Genomic DNA, 18,084 nt, shown 5'->3' with positions numbered 1-18,084 from the left:
CTTACGCAATCACTCAGAAGGATATGCGATGCAACAATGCCGCGTAGAACGCGAAAGAAGACTAAACCACCAGTATATTGGTGGAGTGACTCCCTTAGGGAATTGAGGACGGAGTGCTTCACAGCGAGGAGACGGGCACAGCGGGCACGGGGGCGCGAAAACCACTCGCACATGGTTGACCGCCATAGAATAGCTCGTGCCATGTTGAAAAAAGCCATTGCAAAAGCCAAAGCCGAGGCGTTCAAGGACCTGCTCGCAAGTGTTGACGAGAACCCATGGGGCCCGGCATATAAAATCGTCTACAAGAGGATTAAATCAGCAGGGAAGAAAATATATATGGAGCCCGATGTCATGGCGAACATCGTAGAGGAGCTGTTTCCCAAGCAAACATCCCTATGGCAGCCGGCGCAGGTATCTCCTGGAGCACTTTTTCCTTGCATCACTCCTGAGGAAATTCTACAAGCCGCTAGCAGGATAAAGCCCGGTAAGGCCCCTGGACTTGACGGTATCCCAGGGATAGTTGTAAAAGCCGTCGCAGTAGCCAAACCGGACATATTTAGCAGCACCTTCCAACAATGTCTCATGGAAGGGATATTCCCGAGCACATGGAAAGAGCAAAAACTTGTTCTTATTCCGAAAGGGAAGGGCGACACATCCAACGCCAGTGGTTACCGCCCACTCTGCCTGTTGGATATTGTGGGAAAGCTATTCGAGCGAATAATCTACAGTAGGATAGAAGCTTTTACGGAGGGACCTAATGGGCTGGCCCATCAACAGTATGGCTTCCGAAAGGGAAGGAGCACTCTTGACGCATTGGCCAACGTCCGGGATATTGCACAAAATGCACTAGCGGGAGAAAGATGGCTAGGAGGAGCAAAGAAATACTGTGCTATCGTCACTTTAGACGTGAAGAACGCCTTTAACACAGCAAGATGGACCAGTATTCTTAGTGCCATGAGCTCTATGGGAATCCCAGATTACCTAAAGGGTATAATTGGCAGCTATTTTAGGGACCGAGTACTTTGGTACGAGACGACCGATTCCCCAAAAAAGTATCAAGTCACCTCGGGAGTTCCGCAGGGGTCGGTCCTTGGACCAATTCTGTGGAACATTATGTATAATGGTATCCTGACCATCAGTACACCTCGTGATACGCAGCTACACTGCTTTGCGGACGACGTGGCCATCACTGCCGTAGCCAAGACACTGGTAGAACTGCAATCTCTTTGCAATAATACCATTGTAGCAGCTACTGGCTGGTTACAGAATGTAGGGCTCGAAATTGCAGCACATAAGACCGAAGTGGTTCTACTAAGCAGCAGGAAAGGGGTTGAGAAGTTGCAAATATGTGTAAATGGTGTACAATTGGAGTCAGCGGAGGCATTGAAGTACTTGGGGGTCTTGGTCGACCATAGGCTGAGCTTCAAGGAACATGCAAAATATGCCAGCAGGAAGGCGGCTATGACAGCTACTGTGCTAGCTAGGTTAATGCCGAATGTCGGCGGCCCCAGAATGCCTGCTAGGAGGCTGATGGCCTCAGTGACGAGGGCGACACTGCTCTACGCCGCTCCAATATGGAGCTGCGTAACGGGAAAACTGTCCTATCTGAAGGAGATGCGGGCGGCCTATCGCACAGTAGCCCTACGCCTGATAATGGGCTTCCGTACCATCTCGGAGGATGCGGCACTAGTGCTGGCAGGGACGCCACCAGTTGACCTGGAGATCAGGGCACTTGCTGACATGCGGGCGGGAGCCAACCCGACCATAGTGTACGAGCATCTGTTAGTTGAGTGGCAGGGCAGATGGCGATCATCAACAAAAGGTCGATGGACAAATGTACTTATTCCTGACCTAATAGCATGGACCAACTGCAAACACAAGGAGCTGGATTATCACCTAACTCAGTTCCTTACTGACCATGGCTGCTTTCGGAGGTACCTAGCAAGGTTTCATCACGTAGATACCCCACAGTGCATTTACTGCGTGAATGAGGTGGAGTCAGCAGAGCACGTGCTTCTACACTGCTCACGCTTTACTGACGAGAGAGAACAATTGACGAGAATGATAGGATCTCCACTATCACCATCGGGATTATTAGCTGCGATGATGGCAGACGCTGTGACATGGCAGGCGTGCCACGATATCATCATCAATATAATGACACGAGTGCGAGCTGACGAGACGACCAACAGACCAGGCAGCGATAGCTGATCCTCGACGCCCGTGGGGTGGCGGGTTAAGAATACCATCTCAGCCGTCTCGGCTTGTCGTACAAGGCGACTAAACGAGTTCCCAGCGAGCGCGAATTCGCGCAATATGACGAAGGAATGCATAGAAGCATTACATTCCTGCTCACCGACGTAGTATCTTTATTGACAGTCCCGGTGAGCACGTACTGGACAGACGAGACCATACGGAGGTTTTTAGTGCGTAAGAATCGCACATATCCATCTACAGGAGGTAGATGGAATCTTTTTGAAGATTTTCCTGCCGGGGTGTAAACCAAAAAAAAAAAAAAAAAAAAAAAAAACACACACACACACACACACACACACACACACACACACACACACACACACACACACACACACACATATATGCTGGGTATATAAGCACATTGTGTTCGCAAGCTAATTAAGAAATTACTGCAGGCAAAACAGCGCCGCCCACGCCTTGCACCCCTCGCACCCATCTCAAGCAACCCGAAAAAAACGAGCGAATCACCGCGCTGCCAACAACATCAGCTCCTACTCCCCTCCCCCTCCCCCTCCCCCCTTGTCAGCACCATTACCGAAAAGCTATTCAATATATGTTTAAGTATGAGAACGAAAAATTATATTAACAAAAAAAAGGCAAGGCCAAGCAATGAAGTCGAAGTCGCTATGAACTGCAAAGCACTTAATTACTTCTTTTTTAAATTATTTGAAACTTCACCTTGCAAATTATGATGCCAATAATATGTTTTTTTTAATGAATTATTTCTATTGTAAGTACAATAGTTTTACTATAAAAGTAATAATGTATTATATAGCTACAGAAGTAATTAATCAAGTTATCACATTTACAAATTTTAAATTTCTTTATCTTAATTTTGTCAAATCATATTTCAAACTCAGTTTAATGTAGAATGAAATTCATTTTCTTTTTAGAAATTTCTGTTTTCTCTTTCTGAAAATTAGTTTCTAAATCATAGTTGGAATACTAGGTTTAAGTTTGAGCAGTTCAATTTTATATTAATTATAAAATTCTTACTTAATGCCTAAACAGTCATGCCGCCCTTGCAGGGTATTCACAAAAAAAGGCGCCCATATATGTATAATCCAGCAACCAGACACACAATCTCCAATTCTCTGACTCCGACTCTGAGGCCTACCGACTCCAAATCCGTATCCATCTCCATCTCCCGACTCCTGTCAATTCACTTTACATATGAGCAAAGATACCGAAAAAATAGACACACAAAATAAAAGGCAAAAAACTGAAATTATGAAAAGCAGTCAAAAAGCAAAGCATTCAAAGTGCCATCCAACTCAAACCGAACACAACACAAACCCAAGCCAGACAATTTTCATAATTTCTCTACAATTTTCAACCATTTTATGAAATGAATTGAAATTTTTACTCTTTGCTTATTTTTTTCGGGTGCGCATTTCCTTCGACAAACAAACGCAAAAAAAGGATAAAAAAAATAAATAAGAAAAGCCATCAAATCCATTCATGCGCTTAAATAAAATGCTCAAGCACTTGACTGCATCCATAGAAAAATGTTGAGCGCAGCCCAAAAAAAAAGAAGGAAAATATGCGAATACAGCTCAAGGATGCGGGAGGAAGAGACTCTCAGCCTAATTTGTTCAAATGGCTTCTATATAGTATAGAAAAATAGAGAAAGTACCCTTTATGAGTTTAACAAATGAAACTGTGAAGCATTGTCATTGGGATTTTGGCTAACAAATTAAATTTAATTTTTAAAGCGTAAGTAGCTTAGTGAAATAGAAAAGCTTAAGAAACAAATCTAAATAAATTCGATAAATATCTTAATCTCAATTTGTCAATTAATAATCGTTTGATTTTTATTGTCGTGAGTATAACTATTAATTACGAGAGACTGCAAAGCAATATACAACGTACATATGTGAAATCGATTAAATCGATTTAAAGGCTTAAATTTATGCGCAGACGTGTGAAATGCAACACCTCAAACAATTGCACAAACACATATAATTGCATGTATGCAACTGTAGCTGTAAATGTATCTGTATCTGCAACTGCATCTGCATCTGTATCTGTCGCTGTAGTTATCGCTGTCGTTCACGTTGTCGCTGGCAAGTTGTATCATTTGTATCTTTCTGGTTATTTAAACTAACAATCGTTTGTTGTGTGTGTGCTCGCATAACCGAAAGCATTTTATGTATTTTTATTGCCATTTGTTCGCAGTGCGCAATTTGCAATTTATTTTTGCAATTTAACACGCGCTGCAAGCTACACAGAGAGAGAGAGAGAGGGAAGAGAGAGGAGGAAAGTGAACCAGGACTGTGCATAGGCAAAAAACCATTCAACGCGCTCAGTGCGAGGAAATAAACATAAAGTGCGCACAATAAATGGTAACTTAAAACGCCCAACAACAACAGCAGCATCGAGTACACAACAACAGCTAACAGCAACTGCATCAATTGTTATTGTGACTAACATATGAACATATGAGTGTACTAAGTGCATGTTACATACAAACATATTTAAATTGTACATATGAATACATATTTCCATCGGCAATTAAACGTAAATTATCGCTTCACTTATGTATATCCCAAGAGCCATTCGCGTTCTACAAAGCTCTGTTGAAAATCGTTGGCAAATGGCAATAAAATGGGCTCATTTCTCGTGCGCGTGAATTGTCATCGCTTTCATCTTTAATTTCAGGGAAGGTATACCAACTTGGGTTCTGGCTAATTATAATATTATCAGTTCATGTTTAATACATGAAAAGTTGTGCGATTAAAAATTGGCTTTTAAGTATTTCGATGGATATGTTTTGTCCCATAAAATATATCTATTTGCAATCATTTTTTTTGTCATTAAAAGTATGTCAGACTAAAAACTTTTGGGGTGGTGATGACTTCAGTTAAAGATTCACTTCATATAGCACTCATTATTGGATAATATTGAAAAATTGTTCTCAATAGATCATCTCATTAAACAATTGTATGTAAACTATGCATAGTGATTGATATTTCATCGCTTTCAACTTCAGTTTCAGGCATGAGATAGCAACTTGGGGTCTGGCTAATTATAATATTATCAGTTCATGTTTAACACATGAAAAGTTGTGCGATTGAAAATTGACTTTATTCATGATTTACATACCATTTAAGGAGCCTTTAGTATTTCGATAGATTCACATTATATGAATATTTGTTTTGTCATCAAAACTCGTATGTCAGTCTAAAAACTTTTGAAGTAATATTAACTTCAGTTAATGATTCATGTCATCATAACAATTATTATTGAGTAATATTGAAAAATTGTTCTCAATAGATCATCTCATTAAAATACCGTATGTAAATATACATAGAGATTAATATTTCCTCTTCCTTTTAATCCTAAGAATGCGAAAGAAATGTTAAGTACTTGAAGAATACCAATTTATAGTAGGTATATATCCTAGTATCTTTGGTACTACTCGTTGCGATATCTTCTGCTTGTAGTAATCTTTACTTCCAGTAAAGCACACACTTGAATACTAATATCAAATATTAAATTCACCCACTGTATATTAAAAAACTCAACTCCGTAGATTGATTTATATTATATTGTTTGTTTTTATTGATAATTTTATTTTTATATAAGCATTTTTAATATTTTTTTTACTGATTTTTTCCAATTCATTTCCTTTTCTTTGTTCTCACTTAGTTTGTGTTGTGTTTAGTACATTGAAGTAATAATTTAACTAGTTATTTGGTAATTGCTTCACACACACACACGCATATGTGTGTGTGTGCTTGTATATGTATGTGTATGTACATTTAGATGTGCATTGGCAACATCATTCGACTTTTACAGCGTACAATTAGACAATATAGTACATACAAGAGTGTAGTTTTATATAAGTTTTTATTTATTCTTTAATTGCTTGCTTATGGAAACCAACCGATAACTATAAGTAATTACGATTATGATACAAGTACTATAAATGTATATTTCTTTTTTTTTTGTTTTCTTTTATGCATATGGAATTAACCTACACTTGACCAGCAATCGAAAGTTAAAGCAAAACTTAGTTCTTCATAAAAATAATTAAGCTGCAAACACGCAATTATTTACAAGTTTCATTTTTAGAAAACAAAAAAAAACGCAAAAACAGTTAAGGGATATGGCTTAAAAATTATTGAGCAGGAGGCATTTACAATGAATGGCAGAGTAGAGAAGGGGAGAAAAGAGGAAGGAAAGTCGTACTTCCTACACTTCCTGGAAATGCTAAGCTGGATAGAAAAAAAGAGTGAGAGAGAGAGAGAGAGAGAGACTCGCAGATTAAGGTAAGCGAGCACATACTACTTAGTAAGTATATACAAAAGCTTTAGGAACAAACTATTCAAAAACTTTACAGCTTTTTATCGATTTCTATATATAGTATATATATATATAGATAGTAGATTTACGAGTACGAGAGGGGAGAGGAGGAGCCATCCTCGATATTTGGCCTTTGTGTGTGTGTTTAGCATTGAAACCAATTGATGTGCACTTAGCCGCTGATCCTTTGGCAAAACTTTTCAATAGAAATTTACAATGCAACTGGGACAGAGCTTGCCGCACAGGGGGAGGGAAGGGGGGCTGCTCAATAGCTGTGCGCTGCCTTGTGGCTTATCGATTTATCCAGAGCAGCAGCAGCTGGACTGACAGCAGCTTCCAGACAATGATTGCTGCCCTTAACATCGTTAGGCGTTGGCAACGTTGGCAACGTTGGTGGCGGAGCCGTTGGTGGCCTCGAGTTGACACGCTCATTGGAGGGCGGGATTTGACGCACAAGTTCGGGCTCCTCGTCTGCCTCCACATCGATGGCCGCATCGTCATCGTCGTGGCACACCTGATGCTCCTGCTCCAGCTCGCCATCCGAGTCATCCATGTCCATGGAGGAGGCGCCGTGTCGCGGCAGCTGCAGCGCAGGGGGAATTCGCGAGGGCAACGCAGCCAGCATTGCGTTGGGCGGTGGCGGCTTTAGCAGCGTCATCGGCGCCGCCAAACAGCCCACGTTCTATACCAGCGACGACAGCGGCGGTCGTGGTGGACTGGTGTTGCGTGCCGCTGCCGCTGCATAGTACTGCATCGGATGGTGATGCGGTGGCGGCGGTGGCACAAAGCCAGCGGTGGTGCCATCGTGATACAGCACCGGAACACGCACCAAACGCTGTGCGGCATGCGCCATGTTCGCCATGTTGGCTGCCTCTAGTTCAGCTGCCAACTGACGCTTCCATTTGTTGCGACGATTCTGAAACCAGATCTTCACCTGGGTCTCGGTGAGACGCAGCGAAGCCGCGAGGCCAGCGCGCTCCGATGAGCTGAGATAACGCTTCAGATCGAAGGTGGATTCCAGCTGAAAGACCTGAGCACGTGAGAACACGGTGCGCGTCTTCTTCTTACGCTTCGAATTGCTGCCATCTCCATGCGGCGACGAGCTGTCCGAGGGCCATCGGTGCCGTCGTCCTCCTCGATGATCTCCTCGCCCTCATCGTCCGACTCATTGCTGCTGGTGGGCAGCATGTAAGCGGCACTCGGATGCGAGCTGCCCAAATGATGGCCATGATGCGCTGAGAGTCCGCCGGCGCTGCTCGTGGGCGTGCTGGGCTGATGTGGATGCTGTTGTGGATGCTGTTGGCCAGCAAGTGGATGCTGTTGCTGCTGTTGATGCTGCTGTTGTTGCTGATAGAGCGGATGATGTGGTGGTGACTTGTTGGCGTGGCCATTGCCCGAAATGCTGCTGCTGTTGGCATTGGCAGTGCTGCTGTTGTTGTTGTTGTTGTTGCTGCTGCTATTGTTGTTGTTGCTGCCACCGCTGGGACTCAGCGAGGTGGGTGATGGTGGATTTTCTGTGGTGTTTGTCGAGGAACTGTCTGCAAAGAGCAAGAGAGAGAGCGCGCATGAGTAAGAGAGAACAGGACTGAGAGAGAGCAAATTTTATTAGTTGATTTATCTGCCTGCCAGACTGTGTGTGTGTGTGTGTGTATGTGTGTGTGGGTGGCTGGTTGCACTAAGGGTTGTTTAAGATGTTATTGTAACACTATGTGTGCGCAAGTGTGTGTGTGTGTGTGTGTGTGTGTGTAATGCACAGATTTAAGCTGCCACACTTAACCTCACACTTGCCTTCGTCTTTTCTTCGTTTTTCATTTTTTTGTTGTAGCTGTCTTCCTTTCTTTCCCCCTGCAGCTGCCCCAAAACAACTTAGAGCGCAGACGCGGTGAGCAACACCAAATATATATATATATATAATACATATATATGTTATATATGTTATATGCGCGTGTGTGTGTGAGCGTTAAATTACCATTTAAAATGGCTGTCAGTCAGCTGGACGATTTTGCTTTTATTGAGCTTTTAGTTGGGATCTCATTTGAAAAGTTTAAATTGCTGTAATTTGCCTCCCCCTGCGAACTATGTGCTCGCATCAGCAAAATTCCAGAAGCCCAAGCAAGTTGACCAAGCCCCTAGCCTGGCGGGGTGCTAAACTTAAGGCCAATTTACATGAACAAATGCTATTGCAATGACTTCTAATGCCAGAGGGAAAGCTCAAGCGACGAGGTGGTGAAGAACTGAGTTGATTGCGTTTACCTGCAGGTGATTGCGAATACCAATGCCAATTGCAATTGCAAATCGCACTCGAACAAAGTCGAACATGTCAAACGCTTTGTTTGTTCCCCGCAGTCGTAACTCGATACTCGATTACAAATTGCAATTAATTGAAAATGGCGATTAAAGCAGCCGTGTTTGTGAGCAGCAGCTAACGCTTCAACGCTACATGTGTATAGCATAATACATTACCACCTCCTACTCCTCCTTCTCCCTCTATCCCCCCTTTACCATCTTCATTCCACCATTTTGCATTGAACTGCGTGTCGTGTTTGCAATGTGTTGCCTACTTCAGGGCGCACTTTGCATTCGCATTTGCATTGCACGAATTCTTGGCGGCATTAAGCGCGTTTGCGTCGTTGATTATGCAAATTAAGTGAAAATGCTTCAAAGAATGCCAGCGACACAGCACATTCTTCGCCAAGCGAATCAAAAAAGATACTGACTGGCATTCTCAGTCGCATTCTTGGAAAACTAACAAAAATAAAATAAAAGGGCTAAACTCATTGAGTAGCGAAATCCCAAGAAAACTTGTAAGACTATCAATCGCAAAGTAAAAAACACACTTTCTTGACTTTTCTTATGTAGCATTTAAAATAATTGTATTGTGTAGCATTAGCAACGTAAGAAATTAACAACGGTTATGAAATTTTGAAGCATACTAGCAAAATATGTCTTTAACTCAAAGTATGTATATGTATGTGAAGAATTCATGCAATTTCTATAACAATTGCATGAGTTTCAGCAATAAATCTATTTGATATTAAAATGTTCATTTATTAACCTGCATAATAAAACATTTTCTATAGTCATTTTTAAGATATTTGCGAATATTTGATACTAACAATTTCTCTAAAAATTGTATGAGTTATTAGAAAACATTTGATAATAGGAATTTCTATAATAACTCCAGAAATGTTAACTATAAATCTATTTAATTTTAAACATATATTTATTTTATTAGAAAAGGGCAAGTTTGCATGTACTCTTTTTATTAATATTAAGCACGGTTTATTCCCATTATTGTAATAAAGTGTTAAAATTATTACAAAAAAATAGCAAGAAAAATATCAATAGAAAATCTATTCAATAACCAAAATGATTGAATCTATCTATATATTTGTTTTAAACTTTTAACTGTGTGATGCTTTCAACTATGAATCTATTTGACAATATGATTATTACCACCAAATGGTCAAAAATGATCAATTTCAACAAATAATTCAACAAAAATCTTCTAAGTAAGTCCAATATAACAAAATGAATTCATTTAGTTTGTAGTACAATCTATTGCCCTAATTGACAGTCCGAAAGTATACAATCTCTTAGGAAACTTTCATCTTTTAATGAATGCTAACAACTTACCATGTGTGGGACTATGGAAGGGCATACGCTGAGGTGCCCAGGGCCAGCCAGGTGGACAGAGAGCCGCATAACGTCCAGCGAGAGCGCCCCACTGTGAGATGAAACCCAATCTGTAAATGCCGAAATGGAGAGCGGTTAGTGAATTGCCATAAATGCGTAAATTATGCAGGCCGATAATTGCTGAAATTCAAGTTAAAGACGATACGAAACCAAAAGCCGAGCTAAACATTTAATGTATGTACAAGAACTCGCATACATAAATGAATATTCCATATATTCTATATAGTACTTATATAGCAGCACAAAAGGTTGAGGAGGCAAACGAAAAATGAAGATGAGGCGACCCTTAAATGCTAAGCAACCCCACACCAGACATCATCATCATCGTCATCATCATCATCGTCATCATTGATGCCCATAACTGGCAACAGCTGCTGCGAATTTTCCTTGTTGCCCCAGCAAAGATATTTATGTACGTACACACACATATTTATTTTCATATACAATAAAGTACTTGTATATAGAAGTAAAGCAAAGTAAGTGGCGGTATGTGTGTAACCTTATTAGGTTGTCGCTGCCTTAAAAGCATCTTTATAAATACATTTATTTATTTATGTTGGCGCGGCAAAGTTTTCGCAAGACGAAACACTTTTCGGCGTTTACGTTTACGTTATAATATGCTCCATATACTTGAGTGTATGTGTGTGTGTGTGTTTGAGTTTTGGGGTGGTTTCTCGAGGGGTGGCAGAGTGGGGGCAGTTTATTGTACTAAATCAAAGTTTTCAAGTCAAATCATTCGAGCAGCAGCTAATGCGAGAGGTAATTGGAAGAAAGCTGCTTTTGTTTTGCTCACGAGTGGGGAGAGGGGAGGTAAGAGAGGGATAGGGGAAGGTTGGGGGGGGGGGTTATTGCCTGGTTGTGGCACTTAAGAGAGTGCCGGGTGGGCAATTTGATTGATTTATTGATATGTTTAAAAGTCTGTCTCATCGGTATTCTTAAGCTTCCCACGCACTCAATGAACTTTGCTGTTTAACAATGCTTCCCACCAGTCTCGAATGCCAATATACCCCAATACTATATATATTCTCACATATATACATATGTATATATATCCAATACCAATGACGCGGCCCAAAACAATCCCCCTGAAAATTTGCTGTTTCAGCATGTTTTGTGTTTCGTTGTTTTGTTGCTTTTAAACCCTTTGACCGTTTTGCAAGTGACCCGTGGACAAGCAGCAGACTGTGATTTCCATCCATTACGACCCCAACTAGCCCCATGCTAGCCCTCCCCTTTTGCTAGACAGACAATGAGCTGAGAATGTGTGTGAGTGTGAGTGTGACATTAACATTTAGTTGACCTCTTTCACTGCGGCCAAGGTGCAGGTGTGGAAATCAATAGTTGCCAAGCTCTCGTTCTCGTTCTCTCTTTCTCTTCTGCTCTGTCTTTTTCTTTGTAAGTAATGCTTTTTCAATTAAATTTTACCTTTTTTGCCTACGTTGAACTGCTAAATTATGAGACCCGACTCAACTCGGACTCAGACTCAGACTCAACTCAAGTCAACGCTTCAAAGGCTTCCCCAACTTGACGACTTGGCTACTTGACAAACAGGCAGCTCAAATCACTTCTAATGGGCTTCATGTTTACAACGTCAATTGAGAGAAAGCCGCTTTTTGCTTTCGGCCAAGAAGCTGACGCCCCAAACCGCCGCTGCTCAAATTACAAAAGCAGCCCAAAAAAAAAAAACGCAGTAAACGCTGAAAAGAAATTACCTCAATTACTGCGCTAATTTCAGTGGCTGTCACATCAGACGTGGGGGTAAAATGGAGCCGCAATGAATTGCAAACAGCTTGTAGCTATTTGCTTTACTAATTATCCAAATCAAAGGCTCAGCCTCGACTCAGACTCAGACTCAGATTCAGATGCAGATACACATTCAGATTGGGACAACGAGGCATTTGTTTTCCGCCCGCGTCGCAATGAAATAAATACAACATTCCATTGCCTGGGGCACCCACAGGCAGAGTTCTCCGGCTCTCCACGGTCTACATTTTCATTGGTGTCACTTTGTGGCGGAAGTGGATGACCATGTTTAAAATTCACTGTTTCGGGGAGGGTGTCGGTGGCGGTGGCGGTGACCGCCCCCGGGTGCTGTTGGGCCGCTGCTGTCAGAAGTCAACGGTGGAGCAAAACCCAAGCGAAGTCTATCCTCAGAAAAATGCCATTCCCTGCTCAACTTGATATATTTCTCGCTCACTCCCTCTAGTTTAATGAATTGTTTGCGGTTCTTGTTTTCTCCTGCCTTCCCTGTCATAATTCTTCTTCTTCGTCTTCTTCTTCTGGTTGCGGGGGCGCTCTTTTGTTATAAGAACAGAAGTGCGCGCTATGCAATTGAGTTGTTCAACATGGCATTCTACATGGGTCGAACGCTTTTCTTCCACTTGATGGCGATTTCGCTGTCCCCATGATTGGGTCCGGCTTTGATGTTATTTTCTTTTCGTTATTTGTTTCTACGTTAGAAATGGGTAAGAAGCTATTACTTGAGAAGCTTTTTCTAGCAGTTAATTTCTTATAATTGAAATGTTGAAGTATGGAATGGATTTTAATTTAAATGTAAGTAATGTAATAATGTTTATAAATAAACTGTCTATTAAAAACAAACTTTATTAAACCTCTGTGTAATAGATCTAGTAGTTAATTTCTTATAAATGCAATATTTAAGTAAGAAAGGAATTGTAATTTAAGTTCGATATGAATTCCAAATAAAATGTCTATAAAATCTAATTTTTTTTTATAGCTAAAATATGAAAGTAAGAAACCAAGTGTTATTTAAGTTAAATATGAAATGTCTAAAAATATGAAATATTGAAGCCAGCAAAAAAGTGTTGTAAGAACTTGTTTTGTGAAAAATTTAAAAAAAAAAGAATATGAAAGTTAAATAAAGAATTGCAATTGTTTTGCCTAACTAAGTAAGGTATAAAGTATGTTTATTAAGAGATCTTAATTATTTGGAAATTAGAATTAATATCTTAAAATTTGTAACAGTAAAGTAAGAACTTGTACAAGATATAAGTAAAATAAAAAAAAATGCTAATATTGTAATGAAATTATATTAATAATTCTTAATAAGTATTATGATACTTCGTTTTGCAATTTAATATATTCAATAATTGGAAATCTTATTGAATTTTTGAAACCCTTTTATAGAAAATGTACATATGTGGCAATAAATGAATAGATTTTTGACTTTCTTTAAAAGGAAAATATAAGTGGAAATAAATGAATACTTTCTTGACTTGCTTCATAAGTAGAGCTGCCCGCAGTTTTCAGCACTTGAATGCTCTACATTGTGGAAGTTCAACAGCTGCTTCAACCAGGTCAGCGAAGCCACTTAAGTGAACCCCAAATATACTATATGTTATAATAATGTGTTATATAATATGCAAAGCGACAATTGTGACACACACAATTTCCATGCGCATTAACGAAATCAATTTAAATAATAATAATTTTTAAAGTAATGGCGAACAATGAGCTCAGCGCAATAAACCGCTTAGGATGCGTTCATGTATAAAAGATTTGCACACGCTAATTGGCTGCCCAAGAATAGCAGGAGGAAACTAGGCACTCATGACATTTTGGGAACGGGTGTCAACTGTGCGGGCACTCGAAGCGACCGCAAGAGTAGCCAAAATATTGAACATATCCATTGCCATTACAGTTGACTAAGCAGGGGAGGGCAGAGCAGAGGAAAGTAGCTAACTCGGTTGGCTTGCTTTTGTCATTAAACGGGATTAACGTGCAAATATTGCTAATATTTGGCTGAGGCCTGGAGCGGCTTATATGCTAAGTCGGTGCACTTGAAAAATGGTGACATTTGTGTTATGTTCAAAATTAGTTTTTCTCCTTTTTTTCATCATGCTTACACCGCAGGAAGTCGCACAAATGACACGAGTCAAGCCTCAAAATCTTAATACGCACACAGCAAATATGGTTTTCGTTAAATTGAAACTAAGCGCAATATTATATCATCTAGATAGCGACAATAAATCGCTCGAATCAAAGTACAATTTCACCACTGAATTGCGCTGCAAAGTTAATCCCCTTGTGATAGATAAGATTTGTCAGAGTCCCGACGCAATGCATTGGGACAGAAATTGGATTGTAATTACTGCAATATATAATTATATTGTCAGGGCGTCCTTTTGTGTTATCCTTACATAGCGTAAAAAAAATACAGAACAGAAAAGGAGAAAAAATACTTGAAGAGTAAATGGGAAAAATGCTGCACAATAGAGATACTGACATTTCCTGGACTCTGTCTCCCTCTCTCTCAGAGAGAGAGAGAGAGCACCCTTTCCTCCATGCATTTGGCCAGGACACAAAGCTGGCCCTTTTGTTGTTCCTCTTGTTGTTGGGCGCACTCACAAGCATATCAGGTTACAGTTACAGCGCTTAACTGCGCTTCTTGCAGCGCTATAATTAAACCGCAGTTGAAGAGTTGGGAGACATCAGACAGCAAAGAGACAGAGAAAGAAACGCTTTAACAGTAGCTGACCACTAATTAAAAAAAAGAATGAAGGAAGCATTGTCAAAATATTAACTGATAGCTCCAGGTGAAAGTCACGTACGATATATGTGTGTGTATTAAACGATCACTCAGCATTTTTATAATGAATGCGCTTGAATTAATCAAGTAAACGTACTCGAGTTCGATGATCAAGTGATAAGCACATCAGCAAGGCAGCCACACGTCAGCTGTAAGCGCCAAACAGCAGGAGTCAACACTTGGCGAGGGCGATTCTCCCTCTCTCCCTCTCTCCCTCGCTCCCTCTCCCATTCTTTCGATTCTAAACTCGAGGGGTAAGCACGCGACCCTCGTGACGGAACACTGGCTGTTAGCCTCACCTCAGCTTGTCGCTTTATCGCCACGATCGATCGGTGAGCGCATGCGTAAATGAAATGAAAATGATCATTATTAACCCAAAAACAAAAAACAGAAAAAAGAACCCAGAGACAGACGCAGAGAACTTTGCATACACACTACAAAAAAAAGTGCAACATTTTTTTAATTCAACACATGCCTTAATCGAGCAATTGGAAACTCGATCTCTCTCGACTCATGTCCTTTTTTATGCCCATATAAATGTCGGCTAAGTGGGGTTAACAGGACCCCATTTCCTTTACCAAGTATGAATTTATTGATGAACTGAACTCAACTGAACTGCACTGCACTGCATTATGTAGGCGGTCAACTTCGTCCCGCCGTCTGTCCTTCTGTCCGTTCGGTATTACAAATGCATGTAGGTCAGTGTACGTTGAGGGTTCATTCATTCATTCAGTCATTCATAATAAAGTTGTGTTTATAACTCGTATTTTTGCATGCCGGATTATTGTCCGAACTTCGGACTGTCTGTCTGTCCGTCTGTCTCATTGTTTGCCTGTCAGTTATGAGTCTCTCGTATGTGTTTGCAACTTGCATTGAATTTCATTTAGCAAATGTTACGAAATTCGATACTTTCATAAATTGCATGACCAAAATTAAGCAATCGATATGCACTTCTATTGAACAAAGTGACCTAAGTGCAGTTTATGCAAAGTAACAAACTTTTTAACTGACGTAATATTTGGAAATTAAAATAAATGCCAAAAACTTATAAATTGCAGTCAAGAAACTAAGAACAATTTTACAATAATTGTTCTTATATAAGAATTTTACAGAGTGAAAATATACATTAAATTCTTGTATCATATTTAAATTATATATGTGACTTCATTCACATTGTGTTAAATACCAAAAAAAAAATTAATGCCTGATTGTCATACATTTGAAAAGATTTTTGTTTTGGTAAAAAAAAAATGAAATAGGCATTTTTTAACTGAATGTGCATTAAATTTATTAATCATTACTGATACAACTGCATTAAGAAATTAGATCAATTTATTATGAAATTGAGACTAAATGATCTTCAAATTCTAAAACCATACAAAATAAAATTGCATAATGAATTTAAATTGAATATTTGTTAAATAATATTGAAATAAATAGTTACTTCAAAGCTGAATTCGAATTCCTTAATTCTTATTTATTCTTATTTATCCTTTTTTGTTGAAAGCAAATTTTATTGAGCTTATATTACCTATATTACCTATACTTATCTATAAAATAAGTTAGATTGTAATCTTAACTTCATTTTCAATGACCCTATTATTTCCTTAATAAGCATATCGCTTGTCGAATATTTGTTCAATTCAAAGAAATCTTAGTAAAACAATACGCTGTCTAATGTTCCCAATGATTTGCTAAATTAGCAAGCATTCTTCTTGATTTTTATCTAATATGCTTCATCTTTGCATCCACTTAGGGTGTCCTGTGACAATTCTTACTCAATCTCTCAACCATTCCATTAAGTATCCTATCTCGAACATCAGCTCAAATAAAACCAAATTCAGAGCAAATAATGTCTGTAAGGATTCCTGTCTCTGTGTTTCTTGCGAAGCAGATTTGCGTCACCTTCTTCAAGCCGCTGGAACCCAAAAGACTATTGTCTAAAAATTCGAGTACTTCAAGGATTATACAAAATGTACTCAATGTATTTTTGGGCACAGGACGAAATCAGGTGAAATTGTAGCTGCTTAGGCTCATTGAAAAATGAGGGAAGGCTTGACTTTTTGGTTTGCACGTTTGGCCAACAAAACAAAAGACGACCTTAAGCCGGGTCTAGAGCATCGAGTGTCGACTCACCTTGAGAGCATAGCCGCATCCTGTGGCCCGCCAGCGCCCACGCCTACTCCGGGCTGCGGCAGCTGAGGAATGGGCGTAATCAGCGCTGTGGCGCCATTCTTTTTCGCCGGCTCACTGCGACTGAGAATGCTGGAGATGGAGAAGCTAGTGAAGCCATTGGAGCCCGTTGTGGCCTTGTTGCCATTGCTGCTCGCAGTGCTGTCATTGCTATTGGCTCCCACTGATGCTGCGGCTGCTGCCACCGCGGCCGCTGCTGCTGCCGAGGCACATGTGCTGTTGTGATTCAGCGTCTTGCTGTTGTTGTTGTTGTTCAGGCTGCTGTGCTCATCGCCCGCATTGCTGCCATTGCGCTCCAAGTCCGGCGATTTGGATGCCAAGTGTGGCGGCGATCCAAGGCGTTCGCTGAGATGCGCTGTGGGTGCCACAGCATGTTGCAGCAGCGCCGGATGCGGGGCTCCATGTGCCGGGTGCAAATGGCCGAAACTGTGGAGAGCATGATGCAAGGCGACCGGATGACCGCTGAGCGAGCTAAGATGATGTTGCAGATGATGATGCAGCACCGCCGGCGGCACCGAGCCCGCTCCGTTGGGACTGTGATGATGGTTGTGGCTGTAGTGCGACGGCGCCGCGGCCAACGTCGATGTGGATGATGTGGGCGTGCCGGCGGCAGTGTTGGGCGTGGAGCGATGCGTTGGCGTTGCCGGTGGCGAGCTGCCGTCAATGGAGCGCGCCGATGGCGTCTCGCGGCCATTGCTCATGCCGGCGGCACCCAACGGACTTGGCTCGGGACTCGAGACCACACTGATATCGACTTCAGCCTCAGAGGAAGACATGGCGAAAAAACACACACGAAACAAACACTACGAAATTTTTTTTACACACAAAAACTGTTCACTTTATATGTGCGCAATTTAAATTTGAAATAAATGCACAATTGTTTAGGATTTGTTTTTACAATTTTTGTTCACTTTGCTATTTGCTGTTTGCAATTTGACGAGCTAACGACGACGAGGCAAGTAACGGTAAAGTTGCTCAGGTGGCTGCGACCGAGACGTCTGCACCGTTTGATCAACGATTCGCATTTAAATTCAAATGTTTTCTGTTAACAGGCTCAAAGTCCTCGCGATGCCAACTGACTG

General features: G+C 40.8%; 1 protein-coding gene across 1 annotated transcript in view; it reads right to left on the bottom strand.

The window, feature by feature from the left end:
• Positions 1-6,665: 6,665 nt before the first annotated feature.
• Positions 6,666-18,084, bottom strand: part of LOC117576119 (homeobox protein Hmx) — an 11,670-nt gene continuing 251 nt past the window's right edge. Inside the window, 4 exon segments of the mRNA XM_034260677.2 lie at positions 6,666-7,674; positions 7,677-8,102; positions 10,201-10,310; positions 16,946-18,084. The exon segment at positions 16,946-18,084 is cut by the window's right edge and continues 251 nt beyond it. Of these exon segments, the coding sequence (XP_034116568.2) occupies positions 6,830-7,674; positions 7,677-8,102; positions 10,201-10,310; positions 16,946-17,778 (2,214 nt within the window). The 5' untranslated portion in view covers positions 17,779-18,084 and the 3' untranslated portion in view covers positions 6,666-6,829.

Source organism: Drosophila albomicans, chromosome 2R (assembly GCF_009650485.2).
Source record: "Drosophila albomicans strain 15112-1751.03 chromosome 2R, ASM965048v2, whole genome shotgun sequence".
NCBI lineage: Eukaryota > Metazoa > Arthropoda > Insecta > Diptera > Drosophilidae > Drosophila > Drosophila albomicans.
The sequence above is the reverse complement of the archived record's forward strand: the minus strand, read 5'-3'. Positions and strand labels throughout refer to the sequence as shown.